This window comes from Myotis nattereri (genome assembly GCF_964212035.1).
Source record: "Myotis nattereri genome assembly, chromosome: 17".
Taxonomy (NCBI): Eukaryota; Metazoa; Chordata; class Mammalia; order Chiroptera; family Vespertilionidae; genus Myotis; species Myotis nattereri.
This window is the reverse complement of record NC_138092.1, coordinates 14,318,484-14,338,146: the sequence shown is the minus strand read 5'-3', so window position 1 is coordinate 14,338,146 and position 19,663 is coordinate 14,318,484. Positions and strand designations below refer to the sequence as shown.

The 19,663-nt window shown below is 42.7% G+C and overlaps 1 protein-coding gene across 12 annotated transcripts in view; it reads right to left on the bottom strand.

Annotated features, from left to right (window-relative positions):
* RIMS2 (regulating synaptic membrane exocytosis 2) overlaps nucleotides 1-1,355 on the bottom strand; it is a gene marked incomplete at its 5' end in the record, with an annotated part of 342,653 nt that extends 341,298 nt beyond the window's left edge. For 5 of the 12 annotated variants that reach the window (XM_081111207.1, XM_081111185.1, XM_081111196.1 and 2 more), the window contains one exon: nucleotides 388-714. In XM_081111207.1, coding sequence (XP_080967333.1) covers nucleotides 388-563 — 176 coding nt within the window. Of the gene's footprint in view, nucleotides 1-387 lie in introns of all 12 variants that reach the window. The other 7 variants (XM_081111199.1, XM_081111200.1, XM_081111198.1 and 4 more) reach the window with 2 other exon arrangements.
* Between the last annotated feature and the right edge of the window lie 18,308 nt (nucleotides 1,356-19,663).

Sequence of the window (19,663 nt, the reverse complement as noted above, 5' to 3'; positions counted from 1 at the left end):
GGCCATATTGGATCCGTCGCCCCGGTCCCGGCTCCGCGCGGGGGCGGCGGCCGGGAAGGCGCGCGGAGCCGGGTTCAGCCCCGACCCGGGCCGGCCCCGGAGCCGAGGCGGCCCGCGGGGAACTCAGGCAGGACGCTCGGGAAGATGACCACGTCCCCCGGCTCGCCGCCCTTGCCTCCGCCGGCCTCGGCGCCCTCCCTCCCTCCCTCCCCGACACACCACCCCGCGCTCACACCCCGCAAGCAGCCCGGCCGGCGGCAGCCTCGTGGCCCGGGCGCCGCCGGCGGGAGGGAGGGCGGCGATCCCGGACGCGCAGGCGGCCGCGGGGCAGCCGCCGTGGGGGCGGAGGGCAGGGAGGGAGGCGGGAAGATGGAGCTGGGTCCTTACTTGAGCACCGACTGCTCCTTCTCCTCTTCTTTCTTCTGCCGGTCCATGACGGCCAGGATGATCTTCCTCTCCTCCTCCGTGAGGTGGCTGAGGTCGGGCATCTCGGGCTGCGGAGGCGGCTGGGAGGCCGCCGGGGTGGCAGCCGGGCGGCCCCGCGGCCCGACCGGAGCCGACATGTTTGGCGGAGCCTGACCGCCCTAGGGACGCGGGGAGGCCACTCCGCTGGCGGCGGCGGCACCCGCGCGGGCGGCTGGGGCAGCCTCCGGCGCCGGGACAAATACATACAAATCAATGGCCTTCAATCCGAGGCGACAGCCCCCCGCCCCCGAGAAAGAAAGAGCGGGGGGAGGGGAGGGGAGGGCGGGCGCAGGGGGAGGGAGGCTGGGGAGCGCGCTCCGGGAAGCGTCTCTCCAGCCTCCGGGGGCGCAGGGCTGGCAAGTGAGCGGCTCGGGTGAGAGGAGCGCGGGAGGCGAGGCCGGGCCGGACGCGGCGTGCGCGGGGCGGCGGGGAGGGCGAGGAGTAAGGCGGCGGGGACTCAGGGTGGGGTGACTGGAGGGAGCGGGCGCGAGGGCGGCGCGCGAGTGTGTCCGGCCGCGGCGGGGGCGGGGGGCGCGCGCCCCTTGAGGGGAGAACGGCAGCCGCGATCCAGCCGCCCGGGGAGTCCCCGCCACTCGCCCCGAGCGCCGGGAGGCAGCGTCCCGAGAGCCGCAGGGGCGCCGAGGCGGGAGCGGAGGATGGAGGGGGCTCGGGGCTGGTTTCCCGGGGCGGGGGGGTGGGGGGGGCGCGGGGCTGGGGACCCTCGGGGCTAGAGCGGAGAAGCGAAAGCGGAGGAGGGACGACCAGGGCTAGCGCCGGACAGTCCCGGGGCTAGGGCCCCAGCGAACTCGGACGCTTCGCAGGGTCGGGTGCCTCTCCACCCACATCACGCGCGGCCCGAGGTTCCTCCGCTGCCGCCGCCCCCTAAGTCCGTGGAGTCGGCGCCGGGGGCCGCTCGCTCCCTACGCCGCCGCCGTCCGCGCCGCCTCCTCCCTCCGCCTCCCGGCTCCTCCCGCGGGACCCGCGTCACCTCCCGGCAGCCAGGCCCAGGCCCCACGGGCGCCCCGCGGGAGGCGGCCACCCCTCCTGAGTGCGATCTGCGGCTGGGGCCCGGCAGGAAGAGGCGGGGAGGGGAGGGGTGGGGCTGAGGGCCCGGGTGTACACAGAGTGAAGCGGGAGGGGGCGTCCGAGGGCGGGGCTGGGGGGGGGGGTGAGCTGGGTGGGGGCGCCCAGTGGGTCAAGTCGGGAGGTAAAGGAGTGGGGACGAGGGGGTGGGGGGAATAGCAGGTCCGGAGATGGGGTGTAATGGGGAAGTAAGGGCGCCCACAGTTCTGGAAAAGCGGGAACAGTGGGGGAGGAGAGCGCCCTGGTGTGGGGCTGGAGGTTAGAGTGTGAGCTGAGCGCGGGGAGGGGCTGCTGGGGTGCCGTGGGGGTCCTGGAGGGAAGGAGGGAGAGCGCAGCTGGGGAGGTCCTGGATGTCAGGATTGGAAGTTGCCCGGGGTTACTTGGGTGGAGAGCAAAGGGGGTGTGAGCAAGCTGGAAGCTCAGGTGATGTCAAAGACCTGGTGCCCGCGGGTGGGGGGGGGGGGGGGGAGGAAGTTCTGGAAAACAGGGGGGAGATGCCCGGAGAGGTACTGAGGGGAAGACTTAGAGAGCTTGGGGAAGTGGGGACTAGAGATTGGAGAGTTAGGATTTCCCCAGGAGAGGTGTGAGGACGAGGAGGACTTGGCAGGCTGTGAAGGTACAAGGTCTGAGGATCAGGGCGGGCTGAGTGTGAGCTGGCGCTTGGGCCAAGGGCTTCGGTCTGTTGAGCCTTTTTAGGCGAGCCCAGTCTAGAGAGGAGACCGAAGCTAGGGGACCGGGTTAGAGTCTGGTTTTCAAAGCACAGAGATGGATGGGTTCGGGAAAGAGGTCGAGGGCATCTGGAAAAGCAGCTCCTGGAGAAGGCAGTGGGACTGGGTGCCGCCCCACCACCCCCTGGATGGGGCAGGGCAGGGAGCAGGCTGAGAAGGGTAGAGGTGAGGCTGGGCCGACCTGGCTGGGGATGGGTCGCCAGGGATCACCTCCTCTCCTGGGTGCTCTCAGTAAGCGCAGTGGATGACAGAGTTGGGGGTTAGTATATGTACACACCCCTACCCTGCCTTCCACACTCGCCTGTTCCAGTGCCAGGCCAGATTATGGTCTGATGAGTAATGAAAGCCCTTTGGGGTTTATATTGTATTTACCTTCTTGATGTGTAGTCAGTTCTGTCCCTCCTCCCTCTGTTCCCCAGGTACCATCTGACTACTAGTAGCTCCCAATTTAAGAGAGCTGGGAACAGACAAAGCAGCCCTAGACTCTCTTGTGATTTCTAAGCTTAAATTTCTATGTTTCTTTTCTCCCCTGCCTTGTAACTGGGAAGAGGGAAAAGTTTATTTAAGTGCTTATTTTATTTTATTATTACTCACCGGATTCAAATCAAACTCTTATACTCCACATAATTCCATTTTCATCTCTTTGGAGCTGAGCATATTAGATGATACCATATGAATCTCAATTTAATTTTGTTTTAGAGTTATAAAATTTTTTAAAATACGTTTTTAATGATTTTAGAGAGGGAGAGAAAGGGAGAGAGGTATAGAGAGAAACATCGCTCAGCTGCCCTGACCAGAAATCGAAATGGCAACCTTTCGGTTCATGGGATGACACTCAACCAGCTGAGCCACATCCACCAGGGTAGAGTTAGGAAATTTTTATAAATCTCTAATCCAACCTCATCATCCTATTTGAAATTGTGTACTAAACTCAGCCAGCTAGTAAATGGCAGCACTGCATCTAGAACTTAGATTTTTTTAAAAATATATTTGTGTTGATTTCAGAGAGGAAAGAAGAGGGAGAGAGATAGAAACATCAATAATGAGAGCGAATCATCAATGGGCTGCCTCCTACACGGCCCGCACTGGGGACTGAGCCCGCAACCGAGGCATGTGCCCGAATCGAGAATTGAACCCTGACCTCCTGGTTGACGCTCAACCACTGAGCCACACCAGCCAGGTAGAACCTAGATATTTTTTACTCCAGCTTGAAATCTTAGGGGTTTTCAACCCTAGCTGCACATTAAAATTACCTGGATTAAAAAAAAATTTACCTGGGTCACTTTTTTAAAATACCACCTGGATCCAACCCTAGATCAAAGCTCAGGTTAGGGCCCTTGTCATGGCTATATTCTTAAAATTTCCAAGTGACTGCCAGATAGTGAAGGTTGAGAACTACACTATGCGCATTGCAGAATAGATCATGGAGGAGAAACTGGCAAGTGGAAAAGAAGCACAAATAACACTTCTAGGGAGGCTGAGCTTTTTTTTTTTTTTAACCTAAAATTGAAATGTTGAGTTTTCTAATAGTCACACTTTCCTTCCCACTAATATTCAATGACAAGTACCAGTAAGTCCACATACCTATGACTTTAGCCTAGGAAACCCTTTGTGCCTCTAAAATATCTAAGAGCTCCTTTAAAAGGGAGGAGAGCAGCACTAAAAATAACCAAAAGGATAGGTAGACTATTCTACCTTATTCAACTATTTCTGAGCCAGACTTAAAGTAACACCACCTCCATTCCCCAGCCGACTATCAACCCAAGCAGAAACAGAAGTCAGAAAACACATCCGACTCTGAGGCTGAAACTCTGAGATGAAAATAGCATCGTTATTTTGAGTACATAAAATGTGAACTAAAAGCGGTTGTGCAAATTGGACAACTTTGGCTTCCTTTATAGCAGAGAGTCATATCCTGGGCCTTGCACTGTTTTCTACCAGCCGCATCGCCTGGCGTGCCTGCAGCTGTCTGTTTGCACCCCTACTGGCTCTCACTTGTCTGGAGAAAGTGCCAGCATTTGAAATGCCATGTGCATGAGCAGGTACTACTGGGACATCTGACTTCTTATAGGACTGAGGGAGAAATGAGTAAGCTTACTACTATTGCTGTGATTCCTTTTTACATTTCTTTACTACAACTATTTGTGTCTTTCCTATTAAAGGGAATCCTTAGCCAAACGGGTTTGGCTCAGTGGATAGAGCGTTGGCCTGTCGACTGAGGGGTCCCGGGTTCGATTCTGGTCAAGGGCATGTACCTTGGTTGCCGGCTCATTCCCAGTGGGAGGTGTGCAGGAGGCGGCTGGTCGATGTTTCTCTCTCATCAATGTTTCTAGCTCTCTATCCCTCTCCTTCCTCTCTGTAAAAAAATCAGTAAAATATTTTTTTTAAAAATAATAAAAAATAAAGGGAATCCTTAGGAGTAAATATATCTTAAAATCGTCATACACCTTCCCAAAATAAAAACTTACATATCACATAGATAGAATATTACATAGAGTGCTGTCCCTATACTGAAAGGTCTTGGGTTCAATTCCCTATCAAGATACATGCTTGGGTTGCCGGTTCAGTCCCTATTTGGGGTGCATACCAGAGGCAACCAATCTCTCTCTCTCAAATCAATAAACGTATCCTCAGGTGAGGATAAAAATTATATATATATATATATATATATATATATATATATATATATATATATCACAGAATTTTAAAAGGGCTACATTTCAAAGTAGTAGGCCCAATTTAATATAAGATTGCTATGCTCAGAACTAAAGAAAGTAAAATAGCTTCAAAACATCTTTTTTTAATATATATTTTTAGTGATTTCAGAGAGGAAGGGAGAGGGAGTGAGAGAAACATCAATGATGAGAGAGAATCATTGATCAGCTGCCGCCCCATACTGGGGATCGAGCCCACAACCTGGGCCTGCAATCCGCCATGTGCCCTGACCAGGAATCAAACCGAGATCTCTTGGTTCATAGGTGGATGTTCAACCACTGAGCCATACCAGCTGGGCCAAAATATCTATCTTTAGACCTTACTACAATATGGACCTTAGAAATGTATTGTTTGTTCTGGTTGGCTATTTTACCTAAAATGTTTATCACATCTCTCTGTATCCTGTATGGCATTATGGTTTTACGTGGGCATGTCCCTCAAATATATGAACACATTTGAACTTAAAACTGCATTGTTCTTATTTAACTTTGTAAGTAACTGGCCATCTTCATTGAATTCTCAAGGTTTTGACGGGCCATAGACTAATTCCAAAATACAAGTCCTTCAGTTTCTATAGGAGCACCAGCTTCCGAAGTCTGTGAGTCTGTAGACTTTTGCTTTTACAAGAGTAAGGGCTACTTACTGGTAATTTCTTAAGTTATAAGAGGCATATCTAAACTAAAATAGTCACATCACCCCCTGACCAGTGGTTCTCAGTGGTCAGAGCATCGCTGGTGCACTGAAGGGTCTCGAGTTTGATTCTCAGTCAAGGGCACGTACCTGGGTTGCAGGTTCCACCCCCGGCCCTGGTCAGGGTTTGGGCAGGAGGCAACCAAAAGATGTGTCTCTCCCACATCGATTTGAGAGAAACCAATCGATGTTTCTCTCTCTGTCTCCCTCTTTCTCTCCCTTCTCCCTCCCTTCCACTCTCTCTAAAAAGCAATGGGAAAAAATCCTCAGGTGAGAATTAAAAATTGTTTTAGTCACATCACTAGAATTGACTGAGGACTCGGTACTCTGCTTAGATATCTGGCTGGCTCACAATGCTTGGAATCAGTACAGCTCTTCTGCACACGAATATGCATAGACGGCTGGCATTCCTACAGTTTTTCCAAACAGATCTCTCTGCTTCTTTCCTTGCAGCTCTATAGTCTTTTCCCAACACCGCATAAAGAGCGACTGTCTAGAACACTCTTCAATAGGATATTCACTTGGCTCACTCTTCAAATTTTTGCTCAGTTATCCATCCTATTTAATTACTCCACACTGCCCCCACCCACTCCCTGGTCACTCCAATCTCCTTTACCTTACCCAACCTTTTCCTTTTTCCATCGCACTTACCACTTACTATGTTTATCACTGATCGTCACCTTCCCCTGCTAGAATATAAGCAGGTGGACAGAGCAGGATTTTTACTAATGTTCCCCCAAGCAACATAATAGGGGTTCCAACAAATACTTGTTGAATGAATTTCTGGGGAGAGGATTCCATGTCATCATTATTGGTTATGCAGGAGAAAGAGAAAACTCATACTGGAAAGGGAAGCCGGCACAGAGAATTAAAATCTAAACTCTCACTTGGGATTCAGCTCTTGCCTACCTCTAGCCTTCTCTCCAACCCAGACTACCCACACATCTCCCTCTTCAACCACTGAACGTGTAGTTTCTTATCGCTCTGATTTTCTATCCCCTCCATTTAGATCACCTCACCTACTCTCACATAACTCAGTCAGTCCACTTTGTCTTCACCAGATGCTCCTCCTCCCTTTCTCCTTTTACCTGTTTGCCATAGTCACTGTACATATACTGCTGACAGATAGCACTTATCACCCAGCATTGTTGCCAATTATTTCATTGTCCCCTCAACTAGATCAAGAAATCTTTAAGGGCAGGTCAAGGAATAGGCCTTTTAACCCAGTTTCCCCAGGGCCAATCAAACTGTCATGTATTATAGGGACTCATATGCTGCATGGTTACATGAACAGTCACAAAATCATGAGAAAATTACTGTTATTGGAGTGTGAAGAGAAGGAGGCAGGGAGCTGTAGCAAAAAATAAAGCTGGAGAAATAGGTTGTGGCAAAATTATGTTACGACCTTATATGCTGTGCTAAAGAATTTGAACTTGTCCTCTAGTCACTAGACAGGCAGTGGAGGTTTGCTTAGCCAGAGAACAGGCACGATCAGCTGTGATATTCAGGACACTATCCTGCCTTTGGTTCCTCATCCATATCCAAAACACCTGCTAAAGGAATTACTGAAAGGACACAGATGTGCATGGTGTAGGCTTGAAGACACAAATAGCAGAATTTTTTACTTCCTGTCTTCAGAATTCTGTTTTGCTCAGTAGGTTGTAATAGCATGATAATGAGGTCAAGGTCATGGTGTAGATCCCTGGGTGAGTCACCGTGCAATGGCCACAGCTGACTGTTAATCTTTGCCAGTTGTCAGATGATAACATGTTATTTCTTAACCAGGAACTGGGTGGAAGAATATGACTGGTTCATCGAAGTTAATCAGTGTTATTGGAAAAGCAACTCAAAGTGCTTAGCTATGGCTATAGGACCAGACTGTCATTTTAAATTAAAATAACAATATTGTATTAGTGATAACAAAAGAGCACAGCATTGGAGAAAGTATACATTGTTTGTTCCTAGAAAATAAGCTAGAGGTTTAATTATTGGGATTTGAAGCCAAGAAGTAATGAAAATTTTAGTGGATGTTACTGTAGATAAGCTTTATTAATTATTTTTTGTGTATTTAGCAATATAGGAGGTTATTTCTTAATTATTATGTCATAAAAACCATAGAGCCATTTATATAAAAAGAGTCTGGGAAAATCATATTCTAATCATCTTTCATTTATAGCATTATAAAGTTATTTCTATTTTTGTTCCCTCCTAGCAATCAATAAACACATCTTTACAGTGAAATAGGACAATATTAGAAGTTTGGACATATAGGCATAACTGATGTTACTAATTACATCTTCATGTTAATTACAACTCTGAACACTACATAAGTTTAAAAATAAAAAGCCCTGGCCAGTGTGGCTCAGTTGTTTAGGCATAGTTCTGTGGACTAAAAGGTTTACTGGTTAGGCATAGGGCACAGGCCCAGTTTTTGCTGGACCCCCGGTTGGGGGCAGAGGGGGTGTTGTTGGGGGGGGGGAGCCTGCGGGAAGTAGCCCATCAGTGTTCTGCTCTCGCTTCGAGATTCCTTTTTCTTTCTCTCCCTCCCTCTCTGTTTAAAAATCAATAAAAAATATTTAAAAACAAAAAAAGTTAATTTTATGGTATCAGAAATAAATTAAAAACCACTAATGAACAAATGGATTAAATATCAATAAAATAGCAACAGCTGCTAATATCATAAAAGATAATCAACCAGGCATTATGTGCTTCCTGGTGGAAGAACAAAACACAACCTGTGAAGTTCTCTTGCCAAAAAAATAAATAAAAACTTATTTGAACATCTAGATCCACCAACCAATTTATGGGAAATACTGAGGACAAAGGACCACATCAAATTGCACCATGGGACTGCCATCTATGGAACACTCTACGGAACATTCTATGGGACAAGTCCTAATTTTTCCAACAAATATATTGCAAGGAAAAATTAAAGAGATGGAAGAATCTATACTCTAAATGAAACTTAAAAGACATTCACTAAACACAAGGACTCGTGGACCTCATTTGGACCTTAATTTTTTAAAGAAAAAAAGACTGGGGAAAAATTTATAAGAGAACTGAAAATTTAGACAGTAACTAGGTGCTTGATGATAATCGGAAATTATTGTTTTCTTTGGTTAATAATGATATTGTGACGATGCTCAAACAAAGAATCCTTAGTAACATACAGAAATACCTATGGATGAGATTATGTAATGTCTGAGATTTAATTTACTTCAAAACACTAAGAGGTATGAATGGGACAAAATTGGTCATAGTAAAAGTTCTTCATAATGAAAGTTTTTAGAAAGAGAATACGTTTCTGACTTCCACTCTGGCTGCCTTTCACTAAAGTAGGAAATCAGCAAACTCAACCCTTTATCAAGCATTCATTATTTGATAGCTCTGTTAGCTGCTGTCACATTTTTTACCACCTCCTCACACCATCCTATGAAGAATTAGTATCATTTTATTCATGTGAGGGGTATTTTGAACAAAGGGAGAGATTGAATTTCAAGGCAAATTTTCAGATCTAAGTCTCCTGGTTCCTTGTCCAATATTCATGCCACAATACACAATAGCTTTAAGTAGTTATATGAATATATTCTGTTTCCCTGACTAAATATGAGTACACTTTTACTTTGGTGTCTGGCATTTAATAGCTATCATAATATAGTTATATTTAACCCAATCTGCTCCCTAATAACTATCAGACTTAAAATGTGAAAAAACAATTACAATAGACACTGGTATTTAGTTTCCTAGTTACTGTTCCAGTTTGTTTGACGCTCTCCCATTTGCCCAGGGCAGTCATTTAATCTGTTGATCATGTGTAATTATTAATTGCAACTCCTTTCACTCTCAAAAGTACCCCAGTTTGCACCTCAAATTTTATGGCCATGCTATTTTTAGTGTAATATGATTAGGCTCAATTGCACAATATGCAACAGGTATTGGAAATCTATAAAATTCAAACAGTATGTTCCTAAAGGTTCATGTCATAACCATCCTGTTTGACCATACTACATGCTAGACATTTAATAAATTTGGTTGAGCCCAGACAGCATGCCTCAGTAGTTGAGCATCAACCTGGAGGTCACAATTCAATTTCAGGTTGGGGCACATGCCTGGCTTGTGGGCTTGATCCCTGGTGGGGAGCAGCTGATCAATGATTCTCTCTCATCATTGATGTTTCTATTTCTCTCTCCCTCTCCCTTTGTCTCTCTCAAATCAATAAAAAAAAAAATTTAAAAATAAATTTGGTTGAAATAGTTACTGAATTCTTCATTAGAAAAAGAGTAAATTACTCTTGATCCCAGCTGGAATCCAGAATTAACTAAACGGAATACCAAGAATATCAAGCCCATCTTCTAGTGTAGATTCATGGCAAAAATGGATCAAACTGCCTAGGATTTGTAAGACAAGCACAATACTCAATATAGACATTATTTACATAGGCTGACAAAGTGCAAGAAGAAAAAGTCATAGCAAGCTTCCCAACTGTAAGAAAAGGTAATAGTTGTTTATTGAAAGCATGTGGGGCCGAAACCGGTTTGGCTCAGTGGCTAGAGCGTCGGCCTGCAGACTGAAGGGTCCCAGGTTCGATTCCGGTCGGGGGCATGTTCCTGGGTTGTGGGCACATCCCCAGGGGGTGTGCAGGAGGCAGCTGATCGATGTTTCTCTCTCATCGATGTTTCTAGCTCTCTATCTCTCTTCCTCTCTGTAAGAAATCAATAAAATATATTTAAAAAAAAAAAAAAAGCAAGCATGTGGGAAATGACTGCAGAAGTCTCAGCCAAAAATCTAATCACTTAGGAATAGCCTGCAATCCAAGATTTCGCACAAAATTGTGGCTTTCAGCAACAAAGGGTGGGCCTATCTTCTATAATGTGAACTGGCTGCTGCATATGCTTCAAATGTCCCCTCTGCCTACGAGGATTGTTTTAGTCTTATCTAGATGGTGCCTGATCCAATTGCTTTCATCCATGTTCTTTACCCTGCCAGACAGAGTGAAATTCAAGAAACCACATCCTAGATCTGATGAAAGGAGATGCAAAGCTTACTATCAGCTGTATAGTGATGGTACTGCATCCCTAATTACTTCACTATCTCTGATGAGCGTCATGTAACACTAAACTGAAAGGGAGATAGAAAAGAGTCCTGTCATTTGCCACGAAGGAAAGGTGAAGAAAAGATTAGCAAAAGATGCCAAGAATAGTCCAAATTCATTAGAGTCTTTACTTAGTCAAAGGAGATTTAGGTCATCCAAATACCAGAGAGAGAAGAATAAGTTTATCATGTTATTGGCTGGATATTTTGTGGGGTACCTAGTAGATACAGAGAAAGTGTCACCATGCTAATAATTTTGGGAAAGTCATTCAACGTTGAGGGCTTTGGTTTTCCTCTTGTAAAGTAAAAATCCTCTACAAGGTGACCAGTAAGATTCTCTATACTTTTCAAATGTAATGATTCTATGAATTAACTACTGTTATCTAATACTCACTTCTGAAACATTCAAACAGCAAACATGTATTGGGAACTATTGAGAACATAACTGTGAAAGAAATAATGTCTATCTCAAAAAGTTCAGTCTAGTAATAGAGACATACAAATACTTATAATCCATTGTGGTACATGCTACAAGAGATGTACCTATAAAATTCAGTGGGAGTGCAAAGAGAATAAGCCTAACTCTTATGAGAAACCACAGTAAGAAAAAACATTGTTTGGATATATTTTTATTGATTTCAGAGAGGGAGAAAGAGAAACACCAATGATGAGAAAGAATCATTGATCAGCTGCCTCCTGCACGCCCCCCACTGGGGATCCAGCCGGCAACTCGGGCATGTTCCTTGACTGGGAATCGAACCATGACCTCCTGAGTCATAGGTGGATGCTCAACCACTGAGCCACACCGAGACAGGCTCGTTCTAAATGTTTTATTTCCTTTGGATCTTCCAAAGTGTTTTCCCTCAAGTGACATCAGAGGAAACATATTCTACTCATTTATTTCACAATTGTCCCCTTTATCTATTGTTTGTCTATTAAAATCCAAGATGCTCTTGAAAACAGGACTTATCGACAGTCTTCATCCTTTGCAAGTGGAAGTGATGACAGACCCACATTTTGACAAATATTTTGCTACTTATATACAAAATATTTTATTAATGAAAACCAAACTATGTATTTTACTGAAATGTTATAACTTGAAATTTGGGTATCTAATATATATCTAATAAAGGCTTCACAGTGCCACTGTTGCCTATTGATTTGCAGCTGCCTGGCATTTTAATTTTTAATTCACATTTTTAATTCAAATATAACTGATCTGAAAAATTCTCCTTGAATCACTTCAAAAGAAGAAAGCAAGTCCAGCTGTCTAATTATGACACAATATTTTATTTATAAATGGAGGTCATTAGCACACACCTAATGCCTTTTTCTCTGTTAAATGTAATAGTGCTAAATGAAATGAGCTTTATAAAGTTAAATTCACCAGAGCAATATAGCAAAGTATAGAGGTAAGAATTATTAATGTGTTAAGAAAAAACTCATTTCTAAAAACTGATTCAATAAACAATAAGTATGCAAATAACCACTGCAGTTTCTCTTTTTCAAACCTTAAAAACATGCATTCCTAGGAGTGTTTCTAATGCTTGTTCTGTCTTCCCCACTGGATAATGAACTACTGGAAGGTACCTGAAAAGCCTTATTATTATTCACCTATCATCTAACATAGTGCCTTCTATCCCACTGAATACCTATTGAATTGAATTTAAAATCATTAAGCCCTGCCAATAAGTCAACAATTGATAGGCAATGCTTTGACTCTAAAATCCTGACACTTGTAAGAAAAATGTGATTTTCTTCATTTAAAATGTTGAGAAATGTTTGCCCGGTTGGTTTGGCTCAGTGGTTGACCAATGAACCAGGAGATCAGCAGTTTGATTCCGTCAGGGCACAACCCCAGTTGAGGACATGCAAGAGGCAGCTGATCAGTGATTCTCTCTCATCACTGATGTTTCTCTCTCTCTCACACAATGAAAATATATTTTAAAAATAAATAAATAAATAAATAAATAAATAAAATGTTGAGGAATATTTATTTCCTTTTCCTTTTAGCTTTATTGTTAACATAAGTATTGAAAACTTTTAAATATATCTGGTTAGGTGAACTGATGAAACATCACTTTTCCAAATTCTAGCTCACCTTAATTTTAATTTCTTTTAATTTAATTTCCTTTTTAAAAAATATGTATTCATTGATATTAGAGAGAGAAGAAGGGAGAAGGATAGAGAGAAACATCCATGAGAGAGAAACACATTGATTGGCTGCCTTCTGCACTAGAGGTTGAGCCTGCAACCCAGCAACCCGGGCATGTACCCTGACCAGGAATCAAACCAGTAATCGCTTGGTTCATGGTTCAACACTCAACCACTGAGCCAAATTATCTGGGCTTAATTTTATTTTTTATAGAAAAAAGAAAAAGTGATTAAACTCTTTTCTAGCTCAGAGTATAGAAGGTCATAATTTTCTGCTACAGGGTTACTTTTTTTCCTTCTTCATTCCATATGTGTTTCTAGGAAAGAACTACTCAATTGTTACTATGCATGGGTTATAATGATATGATTAAAGTCATTTTGTAATGATGATTATAATAACCCTTTATATCATTTGCCCACAAACTCAATATGTTGGCAGTTCTATCTTCAGACAAATGTTTGGATAACTCATTGTATGAATTGTAAAAATCCAATAATCCACTATGGATAAAGCAGGTATATATCTCAGGCAAGAAGTGCATGAGAAGACTAGTTAGTCTAAGACATTTAAATCGGGCTCCTAAATCCTGGTCCAAGAATAACATAAAATGGCTCTTTTGTAATGGCAAATGAGATGCCTGTCATATAGAGGCAGGGAGATGAAAGGGAAGGAACCATATTTGTAAAATTGATCTAATCTTTTAAGGTTGCTGTATGGTTATAATTATCTCATTAAAAACATACTATTTTGTGATTTTCTTTAATGTTTTGTTCTATCTTAATATTTAGCAAAGTTTTTAAATTGGCCACCTATTTATTCTGTTCTAAGGAGAACGAAGGGTGGACCTATTGTTCATGTTTGGACCAGATTTTGTCACCCAGCATAATTCAAAGTGGGAGAATAAAAGTCTTCACAAGGGAAGATAAAAATGGAGGTGAGAGAATTAGGGTCATTTACTTGGCTTTTGCTCCTAGAGATTTTCCTTCCAGAATTTTCACTGAATGAACTTCAGATGGTTTTGTGTTTCAGCTTTTGTAAGAAAAGGGCATGGAGTTGTGACACAGCATATGATATTTTTACCAAGTTTGTAAGATTACTCTTAAACACATCAACTTGTGTGGTTTCCCTAAGAGACAGAGATAGTGAAATAATGAGGAAAATCTCAGCAAAACAAGACTAAAGACCTGGGAAGATCTTTGGCTATTTCCATCATCACCAATTTAATTATAGATCCCCATGGTGCCTGGTGATTACTTCTACTCCACATTATGATGTGCTGGGCTGGTACAAAGATAATTCCCTAATGGTTTCAAGTATTTAGTAATAATTGCGAGTATGAGATTTAATAGAGTTGAAATAACAGTGAGTGATAGAAAAAGAAGATATAAAAATTCAATTAGAAGAAAGCTTAGAGGAGTGAAAAATAGCATTGAGATCAGGGGGAATTGTGGGTTGGGTCTTTACAAATATAGTTGAGAAGAAATGATATAAGGAATGGCTGGAGTGAAAAAAATCTTAATGTATATAAAATGTTCCTGCATTTGAAGGGAAGAGACGATTATACTCAGGAGGTACGTAAAGGATGGAGAAATACAGTTCTCATTAGCTTCAACCAACCAATTAACTATGTTGCCCAGAGCACTTTTATCAATTCTTCTAAGCGTGTAGGCTAGAAAAAATGAGAACTACCTTTGATTCTTTTCTCTACTGGCTGCCATATGCTGTATCTGTACTATCCCTAAATCCTATTTTAACCATTTTATCTCCTTTCACTTTTTTCTTTCCTTCTTCACTGTTATTACCCTAATACAGGCCACCCTACTTCAATCTATATTGTATACTAGAGGCCCAATGCACAAAATTCATGCAAGGGGCTCAGCTCTCGCAACCTCAGCCAGCCCTCACAGCCTTGGCTTCGTCTGGAAGGTCATCTGGACAGTCGTCCGGAATGTTGTCCGGACGGTCGTTTGGCTGTTTGGTCTAATTAGCATATTAGCTCTTTATTATATGGGATGGCTATCAGATTAATATTTCTAATAATTATTCTTATCATATCATTACTCGGTCTCTCAAGAACCTTCATTGCCTTGAGTATCAAGGCCAAGGTTCTCTTTCTGAGAAATAAGAGTCCTCCACAGTTCAGCTCTATTCTACTTGTATAAATTTTATTTCCCAGTACTGCCTAAAACATACACTCATTTCAGATAGGGACATCTATCTAGGCATTTCCTCCACAAGCCAAGCACATTTGCTTTAATGCCTGTGCAAGTGTCAGTATATTACTGAAATGACCTTGCTGCTTTCCTCTCTAAATTATCGCGTTTTCAGTTCAGTTCAAATCTCATCCAAAATGAGGTCTTTTCCAGTTACTCTAGCTCTTACAACACAGATGCCTTCTATTACTGAAATAATTCTATCCTTAGAGTGAGTGCAGATAAAAACTATTTCGTTTTTTAATGCTTTACCGGGAAGATTGTAAGCTACTTAGGTCATGTTTTTAACTCCTTTTTTCTCCAAAAGTGTATAAAATGAATGAGGCCTTTGTTTATTCTTAATGCTTTGACTTATGGAAAAACTTAAATTTAAATATTATGGGGAGCATTTGAGATCTTGCTCCCCTAGTCCGTTTGACTTAAATAAACTTTTTTTTTTTTTAAATCCTCACCAAAGGATATTTTTCTAGAAAGAATGGAAGGGAGGAGGGGAAAAGAAAGAGAAGTATCAAGAGAGAGACACATTGGTTGGCTGCCTCCCACATGCACCCTGACCGATGCTGGGGAACCTGCAACCAAGGTACATGCTCAATTTTGTTTCTGAAAAATTTATATCATGTGATTAAATAAGAGTATTATCCTGCCTAAGCAGAGGGAGAGAGTGGGAGTGAGATAAACTACACTCCAAAAGTCAAATATTTCCTCTAAAACTGTTCTTTAAAGACAGATTGTGAACAGAAATATTAAATCCTAATGTACAAAAGAGGAAAGGGAAGTGTGCAAATAACCAATGCTTTCTTAATTAAAAACCAAATTGACTTGTAATTTTTATGAAGCAATAATTTTTCATTAATAACCTACCAATTCATTATCTATATATATAAAAGCCTAATATGCAAGTGTCCCCTTAGGAGTTCGACTGACCAAGAGCAGCCGCTAAGGGCCCTACATGTGCATGAATTTCATGCACTGGGCCTCTAGTTATAAATAAAGCTGAGAATTTGATGAAAAATTTCAAATAACTACACTAATTGTTATTAGTATATTTCTTTCTTAATATCGTCTCAGATTTTAACACTTTTTAAATTAAAACGTTTTTGTCTTTAAAATATTAATATACTTTCCATAATCATATACCTGGAAATATAAATTTGTTGATTCCTTAAGAACCTTAAGTAGACTGAAAAACTTTTACTGCTGTATTTCCATATGAAAATTTCCAGGTGGTATGCATTTTTTTTCATATCATTTTATTTAGCAAATGTCACATTAAAAACAAGCATTTCCTGCCCTGGCTGTTGTGGCTCAGTTAGTTGGGCATTATCCCATGCACCGAAAGGTTGCCAGTTGCATTCCTGGTCAGGGCACATGCCTGGGTTGGCAGCCAATCAATGTTCTACTCTCACATCAATGTTTCCCCTCTCTCTTCCTCTCTCTCTCTATAAATCAATTTTAAAAAAATTTTTTTAAACAAGCATTTCTTTTTAAAACAAGTTAATAGTATAAAATTTATTTGGCTCTGTTATTCAAAAATGATGATTCCTTGAAATACCTTTTCTAGAAGAGAATGTATAAGTGAAAAAGGGAGACTTTCTAGTATTAGCAGCTTGATGCAAATTTATTGAATGAACATTTAGATTTACTCTGTCTTCTGCGTTTTCCACCTATTGTTTTGTGCTTAAGTCTGAATAGTCTGACCCTTCTTCCAATTTGTTAAATCAAAAACAAGTAAGATATGTACATATACTATATTGTTCTAAATCATGAATTTTATGCACTCTCAAAATAAAAATATGAGTGAGTAAACATTCTGTGTATCGCATACACTCAACAAATGTTAGTTAAGATGATGAACCCCTATGTAATATCAGAGGAAACTGAAACTCAGGGAGATCAAACCATTTTCAAGGTTACACAGCTAGTGGGTGATGCAGCCAAGATTTAAACTCAGAGTCCACAGCCTCACTTACTTTAATTATCATGCTACATCCGCTGCTATGGCTGGAAAGCTAGTAGGACATTGCAGATGTCTGGTGATTTACCACGTTCTTAACTATGACTCTGTTATCTCGTGGGTGTCTATGTGTACGTATATTTTAAGAACTCCATCAGAGTGGGGTTCTTTTCAACCTAATCCACCCTACCTACAGCACCCTCAATTTTGCTCAAAATACCTAATTCCCAATAGAAAGCCAAATTCTCATCTGTCATTCTGTATATGCAATCAGTGGGAGCTCCCCACCCAGAAGAGATGAGTAGTGAAACTAACAGTTCTCAAGCAAGCAGCCTGTGATTCCAGAATTAACCTCACGCTGCTGCCACCCCAAGTCCTTGGGCTGAGATGTGGCTCTGGCGGGGGAAATGAATGAATCACCAGTTGGTCTTTTTAATTAGTCTTTAGCTATTTGGAGCAGCACCACTTTAAATAAAGAAATTTAAAGAAACAAATAAAAGAAATGGTGATTTCTTTCTTTGCTGATAAAACCAGAAGGTATTAATATTAACTGAGAAAGAAGAGAGGAAAGACGTTAGATGATTCTCCCAGAACAATTCTGCTTAACGAAAAAGCACAGACAGCAGGAAACCAGACAGCAGACTCTAAAGAAAGTATAATTATTATTTTGTTCGACCATCCACTTCCCATCAAACACATACACAAACATTATCCTTTTTACTGTAAGTTCAATGATTTCATTCTGTGCCTCTAGCCGTCAGCTCTTTTTTTTTCCAGTATATTCCTTCCCTAAAGTACCTATTCGCTCAGCTTTGATGATCAGTCACATTTACAAATCATACCTGAGTTTTCATGTCTTGTGTCTTATATTTGAACTACTTCTTAGAACTATCTGCATGCTTATCCTGCCACCAAATATATTTAAAAAGTAAACATAATTCCACTTCCATCTAGGCTATAGAGAGCTGGAAGAAACATTATCTCCACCCTAATAAAAAGAAAAGGCAGGGTGATCAGCATCATCATACTTGTCCTTAAACCCACCAACAAGCTGCTATCACAGGACAACAACGTACGTTGGAATCCAAGGGAAGACAGAGACTTCCAAGGAGAGATGGGCTGAGAGCATTGGCTCACTCGTGGCAGAGCACAGGAGGCCAAAACTCCCGGTGCCATAAAGCAGGTAAGAATAACACAACTGATTTAATGAAAATGAATTGTGTGGGGGCTTGTGAGAGAGTTTAGGATGACTGGACGCTGCAGACAGCAGGGGAGAGAAATCACACCTATTTGCAGGCCCTTCTCCGTGAATATCCACGGAGGGTGTCTACCAGGCACTCACATGGATGTCGTGCAGAGAACACGGTGTCTGAACAGGGCCATTCCATGGGCACAGGGAACAGTTACAGGTGAACATCAGGGACATTCTCCTGAGGACTACAAACAGCCTAAATATCAAGAAGGACGGAGGCGGCAAGAGGGGGAACATGAGTTCTCATTCATTGGCCTTGGAGAGGAAGGGTTTTAGGGATCCATCATAGTGTGGCTCTCTTTCAACAATTTCCTAATGTGAGACTTGGCAGCTGTTCATACCATGATGGATAAGATGTGGAGGACGCAGTGTGAAATCAAGACTGGGAAACAGTAGAGAACGAAGAAAAAGTATGGCAGTTTTGTGTTTTGTTTTTTAATGTCTTTTATTGACCTCAGAGAGGAAGGAATAAGGAGAGAGATAGAAACATCAAGGATGAGAAAGAACTATTGATAGGCTGCCTTCTGCATGCCCCACACCAGGGATCGAGCCTGAAACCTGGGCATGTGCCCTGACTGGGAATTGAACTGTGACTTCCTGGTTTTTAGGTTGACACTCAGCCACGGAGCCACGCCGGCTGGGCGTGGGGCAGCTTTTTAATGTGGTTGTTCCCTTCTCAAAAGAAGCCTATCCATCACCCTACCCACCCCACCAGCTCCCCCAGGCTTGTATGTGCACATGGTTTCTGTCTACACCCTGGTGCCAAGTGTACGTTTAGGAGAGTCTCATCTTATTGCCTGCAATCATCTTTTTCTCTCATTTGTGAATTCCTCCCTGAGTTTTTATCCCACCACAGTGCATGGGGGTAGGGTACTAAATAAAGAGCCTAGGATAGTATCCTCAGGTTAGTCTTATCTGGTGGATGACTGTCCCTGAGCCAGGTGCCATCTAGTACTGACACTTGACACGGGTCTCCCATTTCTGAGATAGCACAGTGTCATATGCCCTGTTTTCATCTTTTTACTTAGAGATCTGATTCTATCACAAAGTCACTTCATGTTAATCTTTCCCATATCTCCAAGTCAAACTTTTGTGCTGTCTACGATAACCTCTGGATTTAGAAGCTTTGTTTAAAAACAACAAAAACTGTCGAATCTCAGAGGGACGGCGAGAGTGGGTGGGTGGGTGGGTGGGTGGGAAGAGATCAACCAAAGAACTTGTATGCATATATGCATAAACCGTGGACACAGACAATAGGGTGGTGGAGGCAAGGGGTTGGGGAGCAGGGATAGGCTATAAGGGGTCAATGGGAGAAGA